The following is a 15,782-nucleotide window of genomic DNA, read 5'->3' as shown; positions in this document are numbered from 1 at the left end:
TAAAAGAAAAAAGAATTAAGCAATTGAAATCTCCATTTTCATTGTTGGCAGCCAAACACGATGTCTCTCATTTATGATCCATACATAATTATTTTTTCATTAATCTAATTTGCACTGTATTGCTGTACTTTGCAGGTATTTTTATTTTTTAGAAGTAAACAAACATGTAAATGGATATCCTGTAATTGTACAACTTGCATTTTATTTAAGTTATCTTTGTTGATTACCAAAAATGTACATTGTCACATACAATGCAAATCAAATAATCTTAACCCAGTAGTTGTAATTGTTTGACCTAAACTATACCCAAACGTTAATAGATCAGGTAACTTGTCCTCACGAGGCATTAACGAGCCACCCAGCGGCACGTGTATGAAAGTTGGTGGTATGACAACTCGTTATTTGTAAATACACGTAAACAGGCTTCACTACGCTCATTAACAGGTTTTAATTTTAAAATAGCCAAAACAACTGTTCCCATACCGGGAGTCGAACCCGGGCCGCCTGGGTGAAAACCAGGAATCCTAACCGCTAGACCATATGGGACATGCTCCAGCGGCTCGATGATTTGCTTTTTTAAACAGACATACACACACTTGCATACCCAACAAGACTGTACATTCTGTACTGTTGAGTTAGTTTCTTCTTGGATAATAACATCAGCATTGTTGCTAACATTAGTTTAGCAAATCTCATTTGTATTTTTAAATATGCCAAAGTAATTATTATAGACTCTCATCGTGTTTAATTGATTATTCAACATCTTGATCTAATAAAAAAGCTAACGTAATTAATTAATGAGACATATGTTGCATATTGTATTGCATTCTGAATTCGACGTTTCGATAAAATAGTTATATTTTGAGAATTCTTTTTTACTTTTTGCTTTTCCCTATATTTATGAGTTATTTATGATTTGATTAATTAATGTATAATCTCTTTATAAAATGTATTAATTGAATAACTGATTGTATCTGAACATTGTAACACTTGTGGGAGGTGGTAGTGACTTTAATGGGATTCATTCCATCAATAGAAAAATATCATTTCATACAGCTTTGTTTACAACATTGAAATTGTGGAGAATTTACAGTAAAACTACACCATCACCTGGGTAAAGCCCTGCATTACCACTCAAAAGCACATGCAGGTGCTGTTCGACTGTTGGTAGGCCACGTCATTGAGACAGCGTGTACAATGCTGTATTTTACTGTAGTTATACACTAAAAGCCTTTTTCACAGCAGACTGGTGGTGGAGGGCAACATTTATTGAGTCCTTTACTTGATTATTGCATTTTATGCTAGATTATACTTATTCTCCACAATATTTGAGAGTAAAATGTTGTTCTCATTAATACAGCCTACTAGATTCTTTGAAATCAAGAATTCCCATACAAAATATATGATTAACTTATAGAATATGATGATAAGTCTACCCTACACACTTTAATTACATTATGCTGCTCATTTCTCCCAGTGATTCATCTCCCAGTCAGTCATTATATAAATGACTGACTGTAAAAAAAAAAAATGACTGTAATGTCCTTTTACCTGTAATGGAATAATTGTACAGAGTGGTATTACTGCTTTTAAGTAAAAGATCTGTCCTTCTTCCACCACTGATTAAAAACATTTTGACTTGTCATAAAAGGAAGAGTAAAGGTGTAATTAATAACATTAATGAGTTGTTGAACAATAACATCTGGGTTTTCTAGTACGTCAAAATGTTTGCTGTGAAAAACTTTGTATATCTGTCCTGTCAAATACATAATATTAACAGATTCCCAATGCATTGGTCTTTATAAAGGCCCCTAAAAGAGCCTCAAAGGACATAAATACACACAGTCACTGCAATGCAAATTTATATACGTGCATCTGTGTGTAATCTCTCACAAAAACACAGAGGAAGTAGCAGGCTTGTTTGCACACCTTTGTATTAGGCCAGAGCATCATTTACATAAAGAGGAAGCCACAAATGAGTGTGTATGTGGGATGAAGGTGGGAGGGAAGAGTAACACGATGTCAGAGACAGATGAGCTTTATGTTTATCAGTTCACGTTCTGTAAACTGACTGCAAAGACGTGAAAGAGAAGCTCAGCCTCTCAATCCACCTGCTCCTTCGTCTTGACCGGTCATCATGTACAGCATAGTGGTGGAACACATCTACCTTCTGGTCATCGTCACCCTCATCAGCGTACTTCAGAATGGTGAGAAAAAGCAAGAAGCATCAAACATAGTTTTTCAAACTCTAAAGTAGTCAAAGAAGTTCAGCATTCAGGAAAGTGATGTTGTGTTGACGTTAATGATCTGTGTGTTTTAAGCATTCTTTGCCCTGAAGGTGGAGAAGGAGGGCAACTGTCAAAATATTCCCACATCTGCTTTTGAACGAGTTTGTTGTGCCAAGTAAGTACTCTTTCACACCCAGCTCTTCTGTTAATCAAATGAAACATATGCCAGCAAAACAAAGAGATTTGTTTGTTTTATTTTGTGTTTTCTACAATAACAGTCATGAACGTTCTATGTGGTTTTACATTCCACTGAATATAACCTCCATTGACAGGCAGTCCTCATTTGCCTGAACACTCCCATATAGGGGAAAAAAAACTGGTACAGAGCTCATTTGAATGCTTGCTGGAAATGGAAAACATATATTCTTCCAGCCTCTCAGTTAGGGGACTCATCGTCATGCTGTGTTAAAGTTAAAGTTGTGTCAGAGTGAATACTGCTCATACATTTGCCGCCTGGGGTTTGACATTTCAAACTAATGTCTAGCTCTGTTTAAAATTTCAATCCAGGGATCATGTCCAACATAAAAGCAAACTTGCAAAAAATGTGATGCTTAGGCTTGTTGCAAAAGCACTTGGCGCATAAACGTTTGCCAACTGTTGATTGGATCATCTGAATACGTCACCTTGGGCTTTGGGAAATTGTGAATATTTCTGACATTTTATAGGCCACTCGATTAATCAATTAATCTGAAAAATAGTCAACAAAGTTATCTATAATGAAAATATTAATAAATTGCAGTACTGCAGATGATAATGTCACGCTGCATCAATTAAACATGTTTTTACAACTAGCTAAAGCTTGAAAGTCAAACCTAATATTTGTAACTGACACAACATCTCAATTATTGGTCAGTTGCTCTATTAGTCCACGAGCAGCAGTGCACTTCCTGTTTGTAAATAGGAAACACCTGAGCAACATCCTGTCTTGTATAGTAATGTGAGGATTTCAAACTTTAGCCTCTAAAATGTGATGCAAACGTTTGGTCTAAACAGTATAAAGGGGTAAAACATATCCAGTATTTCACATGAAAAGAAAAGTCATAAATTATTTAGTTTAACAAATCAGCTTGTGGCACCTCAGTTTGGTCTTGGGGTCCCTTGTAGGGTCCCAATCAACAGGATGAGAACTGTTCTGAGGTACTCTCGTGACATGCGTGAGATTGGAGGTTTGAGGCTCTGACATTTCACGGCTCTGTGCAACGCATTCTACTGATTATTGCAACATATTGCAACAGCCAGGAGGAGCCGACTCTGAGAGTGGGCTCAATTTTTCCTGGCTTACCGTTTCAAACTCTGCTCCTCCAACGCTCTGACAGACTCACTGGGTTTTCCAGCTCATGCAGTTTGTACAGCCACTTGTGCTCTGCAGTTTTCAAAACATTGTTCAACAGCCAAGAGGCTTGATATCAATCTCCACGCTGCCTGTAACAGTTTGCAGATTGCTTCATAGTGACTTTCTAAAAATTCTAATTATACCTGTTGCTTATGCACCTTCCAGCCGTAACTGCATGGATGCGTATCCCACTTTCCTGGCAGTGATGTGGTGTGCCGGTCTGTGTCTCAATCAAGGTAATCATTAATCCGTTATTGTGACACACTTTTGCCCTTTGAACAGAATACACGACACAAAGTCACTGCAACTGAGGAAACAGGTTTAACACCATTAATCATTCTGTGGATATGAATTTTAATTTTTATATTCTTTATTTGAGAAGCAGCAAAGTCAGAACTGCATCTATATATAGTAAAATTAGCAACATTTACTCTATACGGCCAAAGGTATGTGGACACTCTGTGAAACACACAAACATCTCATTCTAAAATCATGGGCACACTTCAGAGAAGGCTTTCCACAAGATTTTAAAACCTGGCTGCAGGAATTTGTTCTCATTCAGCCACATGAGCATGAGGGATTTCAGGCATTAATGTAAGACGATCAGACCCAGCTCACAGTTAGAGTCCCAATTCATCCCAAAGGTGTAGAGCTGAGGTCAGAGAACTGTGCAGGCCACTAAACTGGGAAAACCTTCTCTTCATGGACCTTGATGAGACAAGACAGATGGCTTTTATTGACGTAATAAATTCATTTTAGCATGAAAGAAAATAATGCAAAAGAAAGGGAAAGGATGTTGATTTGATGCGTAAAAATTATAAAATTGTATAACCAAAAAACAAAGAAAAAGAATACACGTGTGTGCAGATACATGTAAATGTACTTCAGCATTCCAGTAAAATAGTGAAAATAATATATCAATCAAACTAACAAAAAAACACAAACAGAAAACAAACATGTATATTAACATGCACATAATTCATAACACATAAACAGCAGGGAAAAAACTGCAAACTCAACACATAATTAATCCAAAACACCTACAGAATGGGCTCATGTACTAAAACACGTATATAAAACCATGTATTTCACCACTTCATATTCATTTCAGGAATGTTACTCTCTGATACACTGCAAATTATCAGCAACCCTTAATCACTTGTTTATTCCACATTTTTATTACATGGAATACATCATTGTATGCTGTATCATTAAGACTCTTAACTGGAGAAAATGGGTTGATACATTTTTTTTGTTTTGTTTGTTTGTCATCTATTTGAAGCTCCTGCTGCCTTCGCTGGGATCATCTACCTTGTTGTCAGGCAGAAGTACTTTGTTGGATACATGGGACAAACCTCTCAGAGGTAAATGAACAGTAATATGTTGTGTGTGTGTGTGTGTGTGTGTGTGTTTAGAGTCACGGTCTGACTATATTTTTTCACATTTCTTCGTAGCACCCCAGGCTACATGTTTGGAAAACGCATCCTCTTCTTCCTGTTGATGATGTGCATTGTGGGCATCTTCAACTACCTGCTGATGCACTACTACGGCAGCGACTATAAGGAATACGTGGAAACCATCGCCAGCGCCGCATCTGCTCTTCTCCTCATCCCTTAGTGCAGTGTGTGCCTCATGATGGCAACAACACCTTTATCTTTTATCTGATGAGTACTGAATTAAAACTGGTTTTCTTTTGTTTTTTGTAAAAGAGCATTTATTGTGTTTGATAAAAAATTAAAACTTCTCAGAAACAAATGCTAATCCTTTGGTACAAAAGTCTATACGATCCTTTCATTCTGCAGTAGCACAGATTTGGACCCCTCACACATCAGTAAAGTGTGGTTAATTTACTAGCTATTTAGACACAAAAGTTGCATAAATAATCTTCATGGCATATAGAATGTCTTTGTCAGTCCTCGTCAGTCGTGTCCACCCACTGAACAGAAGATGTATCTGGACCCAACAGTGATTATAGTTACTGCAATCCCAAGAGGTAGGCTGGTCCTTCACCAGCTTACAAACAATCTGTTGATCAAGAAACTTTCTTGAGGAAGCAGACTCCATCAAAAAGTGAGCGGATAAAATCCATTTTTTTCTTGCTCTCCATCCACTGCTGGCTCACGTCAGTCTCAACTTTAATGGCAACAGATTTGAGCAGGGAGTAAGACAAGTGCAACAAGTTGACGAATACAGAAAATGTTTATGTCACTATCAACATAAAATAAGAAGAATAAGAGATACTTACATTGAATTTTCTTTTACTGAACCCAAACCAGTGCGGGAAGTCAAAAAGGGCATCAGAATAGTATTTGAGGGTGAAGGAGGCGTCTCTCCACACAGGTTGGACTTTTATCAGTTTGTCAGTTATGATGTAGATGTTTTTCGCTGCCCAGCTCTCCAGTGGTTCAGTCAAGTCAATCTGATATCATGAAAAGTCACTTTCAATACCAAAATACAAAATGTAGGTATAAGACACAAATGTAAGAGAAAGACCATGAAGTTCTTCTTACATCCACACTGTAGCTTTCCCCCCACACTGAGGAGATGGTCCAGTCCAGGCCTCTCTCCATCTGCCACTTGATGATGGGATCGTTGCCATCTATGGACACCACAAACTGCTTCAGCACTGAAACAGGGTGGAAGAGGAAAACATGAGAGAACACAGTGAGGAGAGACTGCATGTGGCAAAAGTACTGTGCTGCCGTTGTTATTTCTCTACGACTCCACCCACTGCAAACATCGCAAGTTTGAAAGCCATCATGAGTCATGTCACCAAACTGCATGACCCATTTAGCAGCATAGAGCTGCAAAGCACAAACTAGGTTCAACTGTAATGCATTCAATGTTAAGGTCTTATGGTAAAATGGGTGGTAGGCAACAGTTTAAGTTACCTCTGGCTTCTTTGGCTGCCTTTTTGTTGCTCACTGAACAGTTTTCTTCGCAGGCAGACATCAGCAGATAGATCCTCTTGGACAGAAGACTCTTTCTCATGCTGGTGTACTCCCATAAATTTTGCATTTTAACCTTCCTGTTTTAATAAAAAAACAAATCAGAAGTGAGTTGTTGTTATTGTCTTTTTGTGCGTGTATATGTGTAAGGGTTTTTTTTCCCATTCTCTCTCACCTTCCCAGAGACTTCTGGAAAACTGTTTTCCCTCTGCAGGAGTCGAAGTCATCGATGAGCACCAGGCTGTTCTCCGGGTCGCTGTGGACTCGGTAGCCCGAGCAGAGGACCTCCAGGGAGAAACCGTCCGGAGGATTCCTTAGGAACTCTTCCACTTCTGTCACTCTCATCCCGCTGTGCGACGGTTTGCTTGTGGTCATGGTGTCACAACTTTTATTCTCTCATCTGCGTCCTCCTGCGGTGGCGGCTGCTGTATATATCGCCTGCCTCACGTCTGCAGCTTTAATAACCACTGTGAAGTTAGATATGTTGACACGAGAGCACTTCCGGGTTCTTTTGGCCAAAAATAATCGTTTACGTCATTTAACGAGCGCGAACGCCACCCATTAACATTCTTTGGTGACTCTCAAATAGTGAAGATTATACTGCTTTTGTCTGCTACGTGTCATTATAAATGTGGTGTAATTGAGATTAATAATGATGTTAGTAGTCAATCTTTTAGTCGATGAGAAGTTTATTTTAAATTTGGCAGTTTTCAATCAATTTGACATCAATTTGGCATTTTTCACTATTTTCTGACATTTAATTAAAACTATTAATGAATGAATTTGAAAAATAATAGGCTACATAAAGCAATGTTAGTCAAATAAATGTTGCTAAATTCAAATGAAATGATGGTGTCCAGATCTTACAGATTGTCTGCTTGATAGGGTGTTTGAATAAAAAATACATATGAATATATTGATAATGTCTCGGATATCTAATGTTTCCTAATAATGTTTGTCTTTTCTTAAAAGTAACTTTATTTTGAAGGTAAATGTATTGACTTCCTTCTGTAGTATGCAACATAATGAGTGAATCTTTGTGTTGCAATGACAACATCATTTACAGTTCTTATCCATAAGCAATGTTTGCTCAGACATTTTAGAGGCGCATGTGTGTTAACAATACCTTACCTAACAATAAAACTCACACAGACAGAGACAAAAAAAATTCCATAACTCACTTATGGGTCTGTTTTATTGCCGCCGATAACTGTTTGACAAGGTGATAGTACCCATTTGTGTGAAAGTGAATAATAGCAGCTTATCCTGCACATACAGTATTAAACACCTCTCTCATTCCTCACTCTTAGAACAAAGCTCTTTCTTTTGGATTTCTAAAGTTAAGTTTATATGGACAAAAATGTGAACACTCACAGCTGCGGTTTCACATCAAAACCAGCTTGTCTAACTTCTCTGTCCATGTTTAGACTCAGTGGTCGGGAGAACTTTGACTCATTTTTTCTCAATGTCTCCACAAGTCTGCACGGCTGAGAACATTAATCATCATTTCAGCCTCATTTCTGGGAAGCTCTTCCTCATATGAGATTGTTAACAATGCCTGCCCTTTAACCCTTTAAACAATATAATTTTCCAGAAAGACACAAGCCTAGTAAAGCTCATAAAGTCCAGCTTATCTTTATTTGTTTAATACTTTTTTTTCTTCTTCCATAGCTATCTTCTCCTCCCTCTGCACGGTAGCTCTTCTCAGATCAGCACAGATATTTTGTTGATTTGTAGGATTGAGGAGTAAAAGTGTGGGAAAGTAACTTTGTGGCACAACTTATACCTCTGCCATGATAATTAACTTTTTTCTTTTGTTTGTGTGAGTAAAATACAGATATTTTGAAAAATACATATTCCAAAGTTAAGTGTTTAATTACCAGCATCAATCAGTCATGTGTAGACTAAGTTATGGTTGTCATCATCAGAAATAGGTCAAGGGAGCTGACACGCCACGGAGAAGATGCAGCATCTTGCATAGCCCTAAAACAAAGAGACCTCGGCAACAGAATAATGCAGGAAACGAGCCAGCACCTGCAAGCCAGACTAAAGGGACTGAACTACTAGTAAAGCAACAGAAAGTGTCTACTCTCCCATCACTTACTATTCCAGTTTTCAGTGGTGATCCACTGGAGTTTGGGCTTTTCATGAAAGCATTTGAGCATGGGATAGAGCAGTGGTTCTCACATGGGGGTATGTCTACCCCTGGGGGTACATGAAGGCACTCCAGGGGGTACGTGAGATTTAAAAAAAATATATTTAAAATTAGCATCCATTCAAAAATCCTTTAGAAATATAAGTGTATGTTCATAAACTGAATTTTATATTCAGTAGGTTATTCAATTTCATTATCCTAAAAACCCAGAGTCTCCCCCATACCAGGATGGTTTGACCCTACCTGGCAATCACTGCCGCATTAAAAACTCATTACATTACATTCAATTACAATCATTTAGCAGACACTTTTATCCAAAGTGACATACAATAAGTGCATTCATCATTGGGCTCAGGGTAGCACTTCCTGAAGAGGTGGGTTTTCAGCCTGCGCCGAAAGATGGGCAGCGATTCTGCTGTCCTGACATCAGTGGGATGTTCATTCCACCACTGTGGGGCCAGGACAGAAAACAGCTGTGACCGGGTCGATCAGCCGCAGGGACCTCTGAGCGACGGGGCAACCAATCGCCCCGAGGCAGCAGAGCGAAGTGGTCGGGCGGGGGTGTAAGGCTTGACCATGGCCTGGAGATAGGAAGGAGCTGTTCCTTTCACTGCCCTGTAGGCTAGCACCAGAGTTTTAAACTGGATGTGAGCTCTTACAGGTAGCCAGTGTAGAGAACGGAGAAAGGAAGTTGTGTGGGAGAACTTGGGGCGATTGAACACCAGGCGAGCTGCGGCTTTCTGGACAAGCTCCAGAGGTCTGATGGCCGTTGCCGCGGCTCCGGCGAGTAGAGAGTTGCAGTAGTCCAGGCGGGAGATGACAAGAGCCTGGATGAGAACCTGCGCCGTCTCGTCAGTGAGGAAGGGGCGAATCCTCCTGATGTTGTAGAGCAGGAATCTGCAGGAGCGTGTAACGGATGAAGTGTTTGCTGAGAATGACAGTTGGTCATCCAGGGTCACACCCATGTTCCTCGCAGTCCGAGTTGGCGTCACCACGGTATCATCAATGGTGATGGACAGGTACCGGTGTGGGCAACCCTTCCCCGGGAGGAACAGTAGCTCAGTTTTGTCTAGGTTGAGCCTGAGGTGGTGTGTCGTCATCCACTTCGAGATGTCAGCCAAGCATGCAGCGATGCGTGTCTCCACTTGGGTGTCACCGGGGGGAAATGACAAGAAGCTGGGTGTCATCGGCATAACAATGGTAGGAGAAGTCATGCGAGCGAATAACAGAACCCAGAGATTTTGTGTAGAGCGAGAAGAGAAGGGGGCCCAGGACTGAACCTTGCGGAACCTCCGTAGTCAGCATGCGTGGTTCCGACACGTCCCCCCCCCCAGGTCACCTGGTAGGATCGACCTGTCAGGTAGGATGTAAACAGGGAGAGTGCAGAGCCTGAAACGCCCATCCCTTCGAGGGTGGAGAGGAGGATCTGATGGTTCACAGTGTCAAACACCGCAGACAGGTCCAGGAGAATCAGGACAGAGGAGAGAGAGTTAGCTCTCGCGGCGTGAAGCGACTCTGTCACCGCAAGGAGGGCTGTCTCTGTCGAGTGACCCACTTTGAACCCGGACTGGTGGGGGTCCAAAAGGCTGTTCTGGTGGGGATAGGAAGACAGTTGGTTAAAGACAGCACGTTCAAGTGTTTTGGATAGAAAGGGTAGAAAAAAAAACGGTCTGAAGTTCTTGACATCAGAGGGGTCGAGCGATGGTTTCTTCAGAAGGGGGGTGACTCTGGCAGTCTTGAAGGACGTGGGAAAGCATCCTGAAACAACTCAAACAATGGAGTCATGGTTGAAGCGTAGCAGCAATGCTGCTGAAAACACGGAGGGACAAGGGCCAAAGAAGGTGAAACCAGATAATTGAAGGAAGTTTGTCTCAAACAAATCAACGTGGGCATTGGATTGTTAATAGGAACAAACACGCCCAAGGCATTGGAGCCATGGAAGGTCATCAATAGTTAAAAAGAAGGTCCTTATGCGGTGAAGACCATCCTACGCTGGACTATCAATGGACCTTTGAGCAGAGCAGACACTGGCAAAGGAAATACTCACTGGCCACAGGTGACTGCAAATAGGATTTCTGTGGAAAAACTAGAGGAACTCACAAGGCAGCAGATGAAGCATGACTTCCCAAAGTCTTGACAGGCTGAAAAGTTGGAATTGTCTGGTGTGGATAGACAATTCATGGATTCTGTGTCACAGTCGGTGAAGCTGATAAATGGGCACTACAGCACAGGCACGCCGTTAAAGAAAAAGGAAATAACATTTCCAAACAACCGTTCCGTAGCAGTACAGAGAGCTGAATCCCTGAAACGGAAGCTTATTAGAAGGAGAAATTCCACCAAGACTATGTTAAGTTCATGGAGGAAATGCTGCAGAAGGGTTATGCAGAACCAGTTCCCACTGAAGAGGTTGACGGGAACTGTGGCAGAACATGGTACATTCCTCATGATGGGGTCTACCACCCAACAAAGAAAAAGATAAGAGTTGTGTATGACTGTGCAGCCACATTTCAAGGACCGCCTCTAAACTCACAGTTTTTACAGGAACCAGACATTACATTACAGTCATTTAGCAGACGCTTTTATCCAAAGCGACTTACAATTCAGTATCTATCTACACACCGTAGATGCAGCTACGGGAGCAATTGGGGTTAAGTGTCTTGCTCAGGGACACATTGACACGAGACTAGTAGAGCAGGAGCCGAACCGCCTACCCTCTGATTGAAAGGCGGCCCTGCTCTCCACTTAGCCACGGTCACCTTACAAGTTCCCTCATTGGCGTGCTGATGAGGTTCAGACAGGAGCCAGTTGCTTTCATGTCTGATATTGAAAGCATGTTCCACCAGGTAAGAGTTCCTGCTGAAGACTGTGACCTGTTGATATTTCTGTGGTGGCCACAAGGGGACCTCAGTCAAGAAGTGAAGGATCACAGAATGACAGTTCACTTATTTGGTGTGACTTCATCTGCAAGTTGCGCGAGCTACACGCTCAGGAAATGCGCTGAAGATAATCAAGCAGACTTCAGCCCAGATGCAACAAATGCTGTGCTAAGGAGTTTTTACGTTGACGACTGCTTGCGGTCTGTTGCAAGTGAAGAGCAGGCAGTTGCTTTGATACAGGAGCTTAGGACCTTGTGTGCCTTAGGGGGTTTTAAACTGACCAAGTAGATCTCCAATAGCCGGGCTGTGCTTGCTTCTGTGCCTGAGGATGACAGGATAAAAGAAGTCAAAGATCTTGATTTGGAAAAAGACACACTCCCACTTGAGAGAGCTCTGGGAGTTCAGTGGTGTGTGGAATCAGACACCCTTGAGTTCAGAGTCGTCATTCAGAACAAGCCATTGACAAGAAGAGGGGTCCTCTCTATGATGAGTTCTGTCTTTGACCCATTGGGTATATTGGCCCCACTCCTCCTCCCAGTAAAGTACATTCTGCAGGAGCTATGCCGAACAAAACATGGCTGGGATGACAGTATGCCAGAGGTTCAATGGGTGATGAGCCTGCCCCAGTTAGCTAACTTCAAGGTGGAAAGATGTGTGAAGCCATCTAACTTTGGGGAAATAGCTTCGGCTCAACTTCACCATTTCGCTGATGCCAGCGAAAAGGGCTATGGCACAGTCACATAGCTGCTTTCAAGAAACCATCAAGAGCAGTTACACTGTGCTTTCATCCTGGGAAAGGCAAGGGTCAAGCCCCTAAAACCTGTCACAATACCATGACTTGAACTCACTGCTGCAGCTGTAGCATCCAAAATGGACAAGATGATGAGAGTGGAATTGGATCTGGACCTCAAGGAGTCTGTCTTCTGGACCGACAGTACTGCTGTTCTTCAATACATCAAGAATGAGAAAACAAGATTCCGTACCTTTGTTGCAAATGGGATTGCAATCATTAGAGATTAGTCAGAGGTTTCTCAGTGGCGGTATGTTGGCACAACAACCAATCCAGCAGACTTTGCCTCACGAGTTCTCACTATGGATGCCTTTTTAAAGGCGAAGACTTGTATAACCGGAACTGAATTTCTGGAAAAGCCTGAAGCAGACTGGCCTGACATGCCAGACAGTACATGTCAGCCTCTTTTGAATGACCCAGAGGTCAAACAAGCCACGGTTTGTGCTATTACAGTGTTATTCAGCAAACTGATTTGACCTAAAGAAACCAGTTGCATGGCTTCTCAAGTTAAAGAACATACTGAAGATACTCGCTCAGAAGAGGAAGGACTTGAAAACCTCACTGATGAACAGGAGTTAACCAGTAACCAGTGGACGCATGGAGACGTTAAAAAAAAAAGGTAAACAAAGAGGACGGTTCAAGTGTGTTCATCCTGTCTTATTATATTTACACAGAAACATTAAGGGTTAAATATGGAACAAAAAATAAACTTGAAATCAGAGGATATTTATTTATTCATCCATCAAATATTTGATTTTGTCATCAAAGATGTTTTGACAAAAACAAGTAAATAGATTATATGAAATGACCTCATCTTGTGAGGAAAGAGCCTGAAGACGTTCAAATCAGGGAGTACAAAGTATAAAATAAATACCCACAATTATACATCTTATTTTTTGTCGTTTTGATGGTAACGTGATATGTTGCAGCAAAGTGCTGTCCCATTCATTTACACCATTTCGAGCCCTTACAGCCTCTCACACTCAACCACTTACCAGGTGACGTCAATTAAGTCCTTGAGGGTTCAGGGCTTAGGGTTTAGGGAGGAAATTGAAATTTGGCCAAAGGTTCTCAGCTGACATTGCTATTCTTCTGCAAGGGAAGTTAGTATCAAGAAACAGTCCTCTCTATAGGCTGTCACCAGTATTACAGGAAAGGCAAAATTGGTCTTACTTTTTGCTTTTGTATTGTGCTCGCGCTATGGCTCTTTATTAATGTGCATGAGAATAATTGTTTTGTTAGCCACAAAGACAATTAGGGGCCGGAGTGTAAGAGCCATTATATATTGTTAACAGTTTTTTGTATTTTATGTTTATTGCAAAAGTATGTGTTATGCCCTTTCGAATGTTTACTATACAATATAGTTAAGGTAATTGGTCATGTTGCAAATGTGCTTTGACGTATGTTTTTTGCCCTATTAAGATAAAGGCTCCTCTTTTCTGTCCTGCTATTGGATCATTTTTTGGTTGATTCCTTTATTAAGTAGGTTTCAGTGCAATTTAGGCTTTGATGGAGCAGGATGTGGAGCAACAATTTTTCTGACCGCAGATTATAGACTTTTTAGTTATAGCCAGCAGAAGGTCAGTGTTTTGGTACTCCAGTTATTGCATAAGGATTTTGTTTATTTTTTGTTTACATGGAATAAAACTACTTTTAACTACGAGCTACGAGCCTCATCATTGGACAGCTAACAAAAAAAGTTTAGCCTGCAAGAGCACGTAAGTTGGACATGGTAGTCTACACAAGTCAGAACCCTTTACATCCTGCAAGAAGTGGCCAAGAAGGACGGTAAGGTAAGGTGCCACTACACTACTTGTAATAAGAAACATATATGTGTGTAATATATATTTATCCGTTTTTATATATTATATATTTATCATATTAAAACAATTACCTTCTAGGTAACAATAGGCCAAATGTCGAATACCTGCAGTGAGGTATTTGCTCTGTGTAATGTTATAACGGAAATAACAATGATTAAATCCAGGAATTCAAAATTGTACTTAAATTAATGATGGTCCACAACTGAAAGGTAATCAAAACTGTCCTACTTGATGCATATTTACTGAAAAAAAGTCTCTGTTAGTATAACTTACATTATATATTTCATTATATCAGAATAACCAGGACAAAATATTACCCTGGTGTACAATAAACCAGTTCTGTATGTCAGTAGTATAACCTAGTATAATAGTGGCCGCTAGAGGTCACTATAGCTCTGCACTAACGCGCTCTGCAGTCAGACACAGAGGTCTGCTAGTATGGGAATGTAGCTAACCATTTCCTCCAGTTAGCCATGAAAAGACAGTGATTTCAAACGTTAAACAGCAGCCACGGGAACCATGTCACATCATAATGTGGTGAACGGATGCAAACTGGTCGCTGTGCTTCTTCTGTGGCTTGGTAAGTGGGGTCCATGCCCTACTGAGACAGATACTGTTAGCTAAACCGCTAGCACTAAACAGGATACACTGCGTGAGGTAGGCTGAAAAATGCCGGAAGTGGTTTGATTTGACCTTCACAGTAAGGTTAGTTTATAATTTTACAAGATATTGAGCGTATTCCAGTTGAAAAATATATCAATGGATGTATTTATTCCTCAATTACCACTCGAGTTGTTCGTCAGTGACAGCGTGATCCTTGGTTTGCTACAAAATAGCGAGTATTTTGTTTTATTTTGAAACTCAAAACAGACGGGGATAAAATAGTGGATAACTTGACACACCACAAACGCAGGTGACGCAATGAGGGGTAAACAAGAGGCTATTTAAAGGGACAATGTGTACGATTTAGTATAATTTAGAATAATTGTCACCTTTTAAAAAAAATGAATTATGAATAAATCTTGCAGGTCATTTACATCAATATAATTGTGTGCCATTAATATCAGCCAGCAATCATGTACAAATGAAAAGCCCCGCACACCCATTTACACTGGTTAATTAGGACTCTGCTCAGATTTATGATGGGCGTTTAATATGTCACCAAAAACTCTGATGTACATTAATGGTGAGTGATTAAGGTGCAAGTTGTCCTGAGCTAACAGGAGCAACACATCTAATGGGAAGTTGAGGGAAATGTCAATCAAACACAGCCTGTACAGAGTCCTGAGAAGAGGTCTAATCAGGCAAAGTAAGTGAAAACACCTGTGAGGGTGTGACATGGGCGTGCAGGGCCTTTGAACTAGACTCAAACGTGTAACCTGTTTTAGACCTGGATTTATAATATGTTTTAACGAACGCATATATCATTAGTATTGTCATAGACCTTCATGGTATTGCTATAGACCCCTTTTCGTCTTTTATATGAAAAGGCACAGGTATAATTAATGACATGTGATAGCTGCATATTATACACTGTTACGGCTTTACTGGGGTTCTCAATCAGTCATG

At 40.6% G+C, this 15,782-nt stretch overlaps 3 protein-coding genes and 1 non-coding gene across 6 annotated transcripts in view; 2 read left to right on the top strand and 2 right to left on the bottom strand.

The window, feature by feature from the left end:
- Window positions 1–474: 474 nt before the first annotated feature.
- Window positions 475–546, bottom strand: trnae-uuc (transfer RNA glutamic acid (anticodon UUC)). The gene has a single exon. It is a non-coding gene; the product is annotated as a tRNA-Glu (tRNA).
- Window positions 547–2,056: 1,510 nt separating this feature from the next.
- Window positions 2,057–5,376, top strand: alox5ap (arachidonate 5-lipoxygenase-activating protein). The gene is made up of 5 exons (XM_068716040.1): window positions 2,057–2,207; window positions 2,322–2,403; window positions 3,787–3,857; window positions 4,904–4,985; window positions 5,076–5,376. Exons 1-5 carry the CDS (start codon window positions 2,138–2,140, stop codon window positions 5,236–5,238), a joined length of 468 nt encoding a protein of 155 aa, XP_068572141.1. The 5' UTR covers window positions 2,057–2,137; the 3' UTR covers window positions 5,239–5,376.
- LOC137876443 (mesenteric estrogen-dependent adipogenesis protein) overlaps window positions 3,974–15,782 on the bottom strand; it is a 13,403-nt gene continuing 1,594 nt past the window's right edge. Inside the window, exons 2-6 of one of the 3 annotated variants that reach the window (XM_068716035.1) lie at window positions 6,745–7,036; window positions 6,513–6,649; window positions 6,132–6,247; window positions 5,867–6,040; window positions 3,974–5,646 (exon numbers count right to left, since the gene is read on the bottom strand). In XM_068716035.1, coding sequence (XP_068572136.1) covers window positions 5,476–5,646; window positions 5,867–6,040; window positions 6,132–6,247; window positions 6,513–6,649; window positions 6,745–6,944 — 798 coding nt within the window. In that variant the 5' untranslated portion in view covers window positions 6,945–7,036 and the 3' untranslated portion in view covers window positions 3,974–5,475. Of the gene's footprint in view, window positions 5,755–5,866; window positions 6,041–6,131; window positions 6,248–6,512; window positions 6,650–6,744; window positions 7,297–15,782 lie in introns of those variants that run through there. The other 2 variants (XM_068716036.1, XM_068716038.1) reach the window with 2 other exon arrangements.
- The window catches only part of b3glctb (beta 3-glucosyltransferase b), a 19,411-nt gene continuing 18,269 nt past the window's right edge, over window positions 14,641–15,782 (top strand). Inside the window, exon 1 of the mRNA XM_068716034.1 lies at window positions 14,641–14,793. Within this exon, the coding sequence (XP_068572135.1) occupies window positions 14,733–14,793 (61 nt within the window). The 5' untranslated portion in view covers window positions 14,641–14,732. The remainder of the gene's footprint in view (window positions 14,794–15,782) is intronic.

This window comes from Cebidichthys violaceus, unplaced genomic scaffold (assembly GCF_023349555.1).
Source record: "Cebidichthys violaceus isolate CVI_PGR_0920_01 unplaced genomic scaffold, fCebVio1.0.p SCAF_20, whole genome shotgun sequence".
In the NCBI taxonomy this organism is placed as follows: domain Eukaryota; kingdom Metazoa; phylum Chordata; class Actinopteri; order Perciformes; family Stichaeidae; genus Cebidichthys; species Cebidichthys violaceus.
The sequence above is the reverse complement of the archived record's forward strand: the minus strand, read 5'-3'. Positions and strand labels throughout refer to the sequence as shown.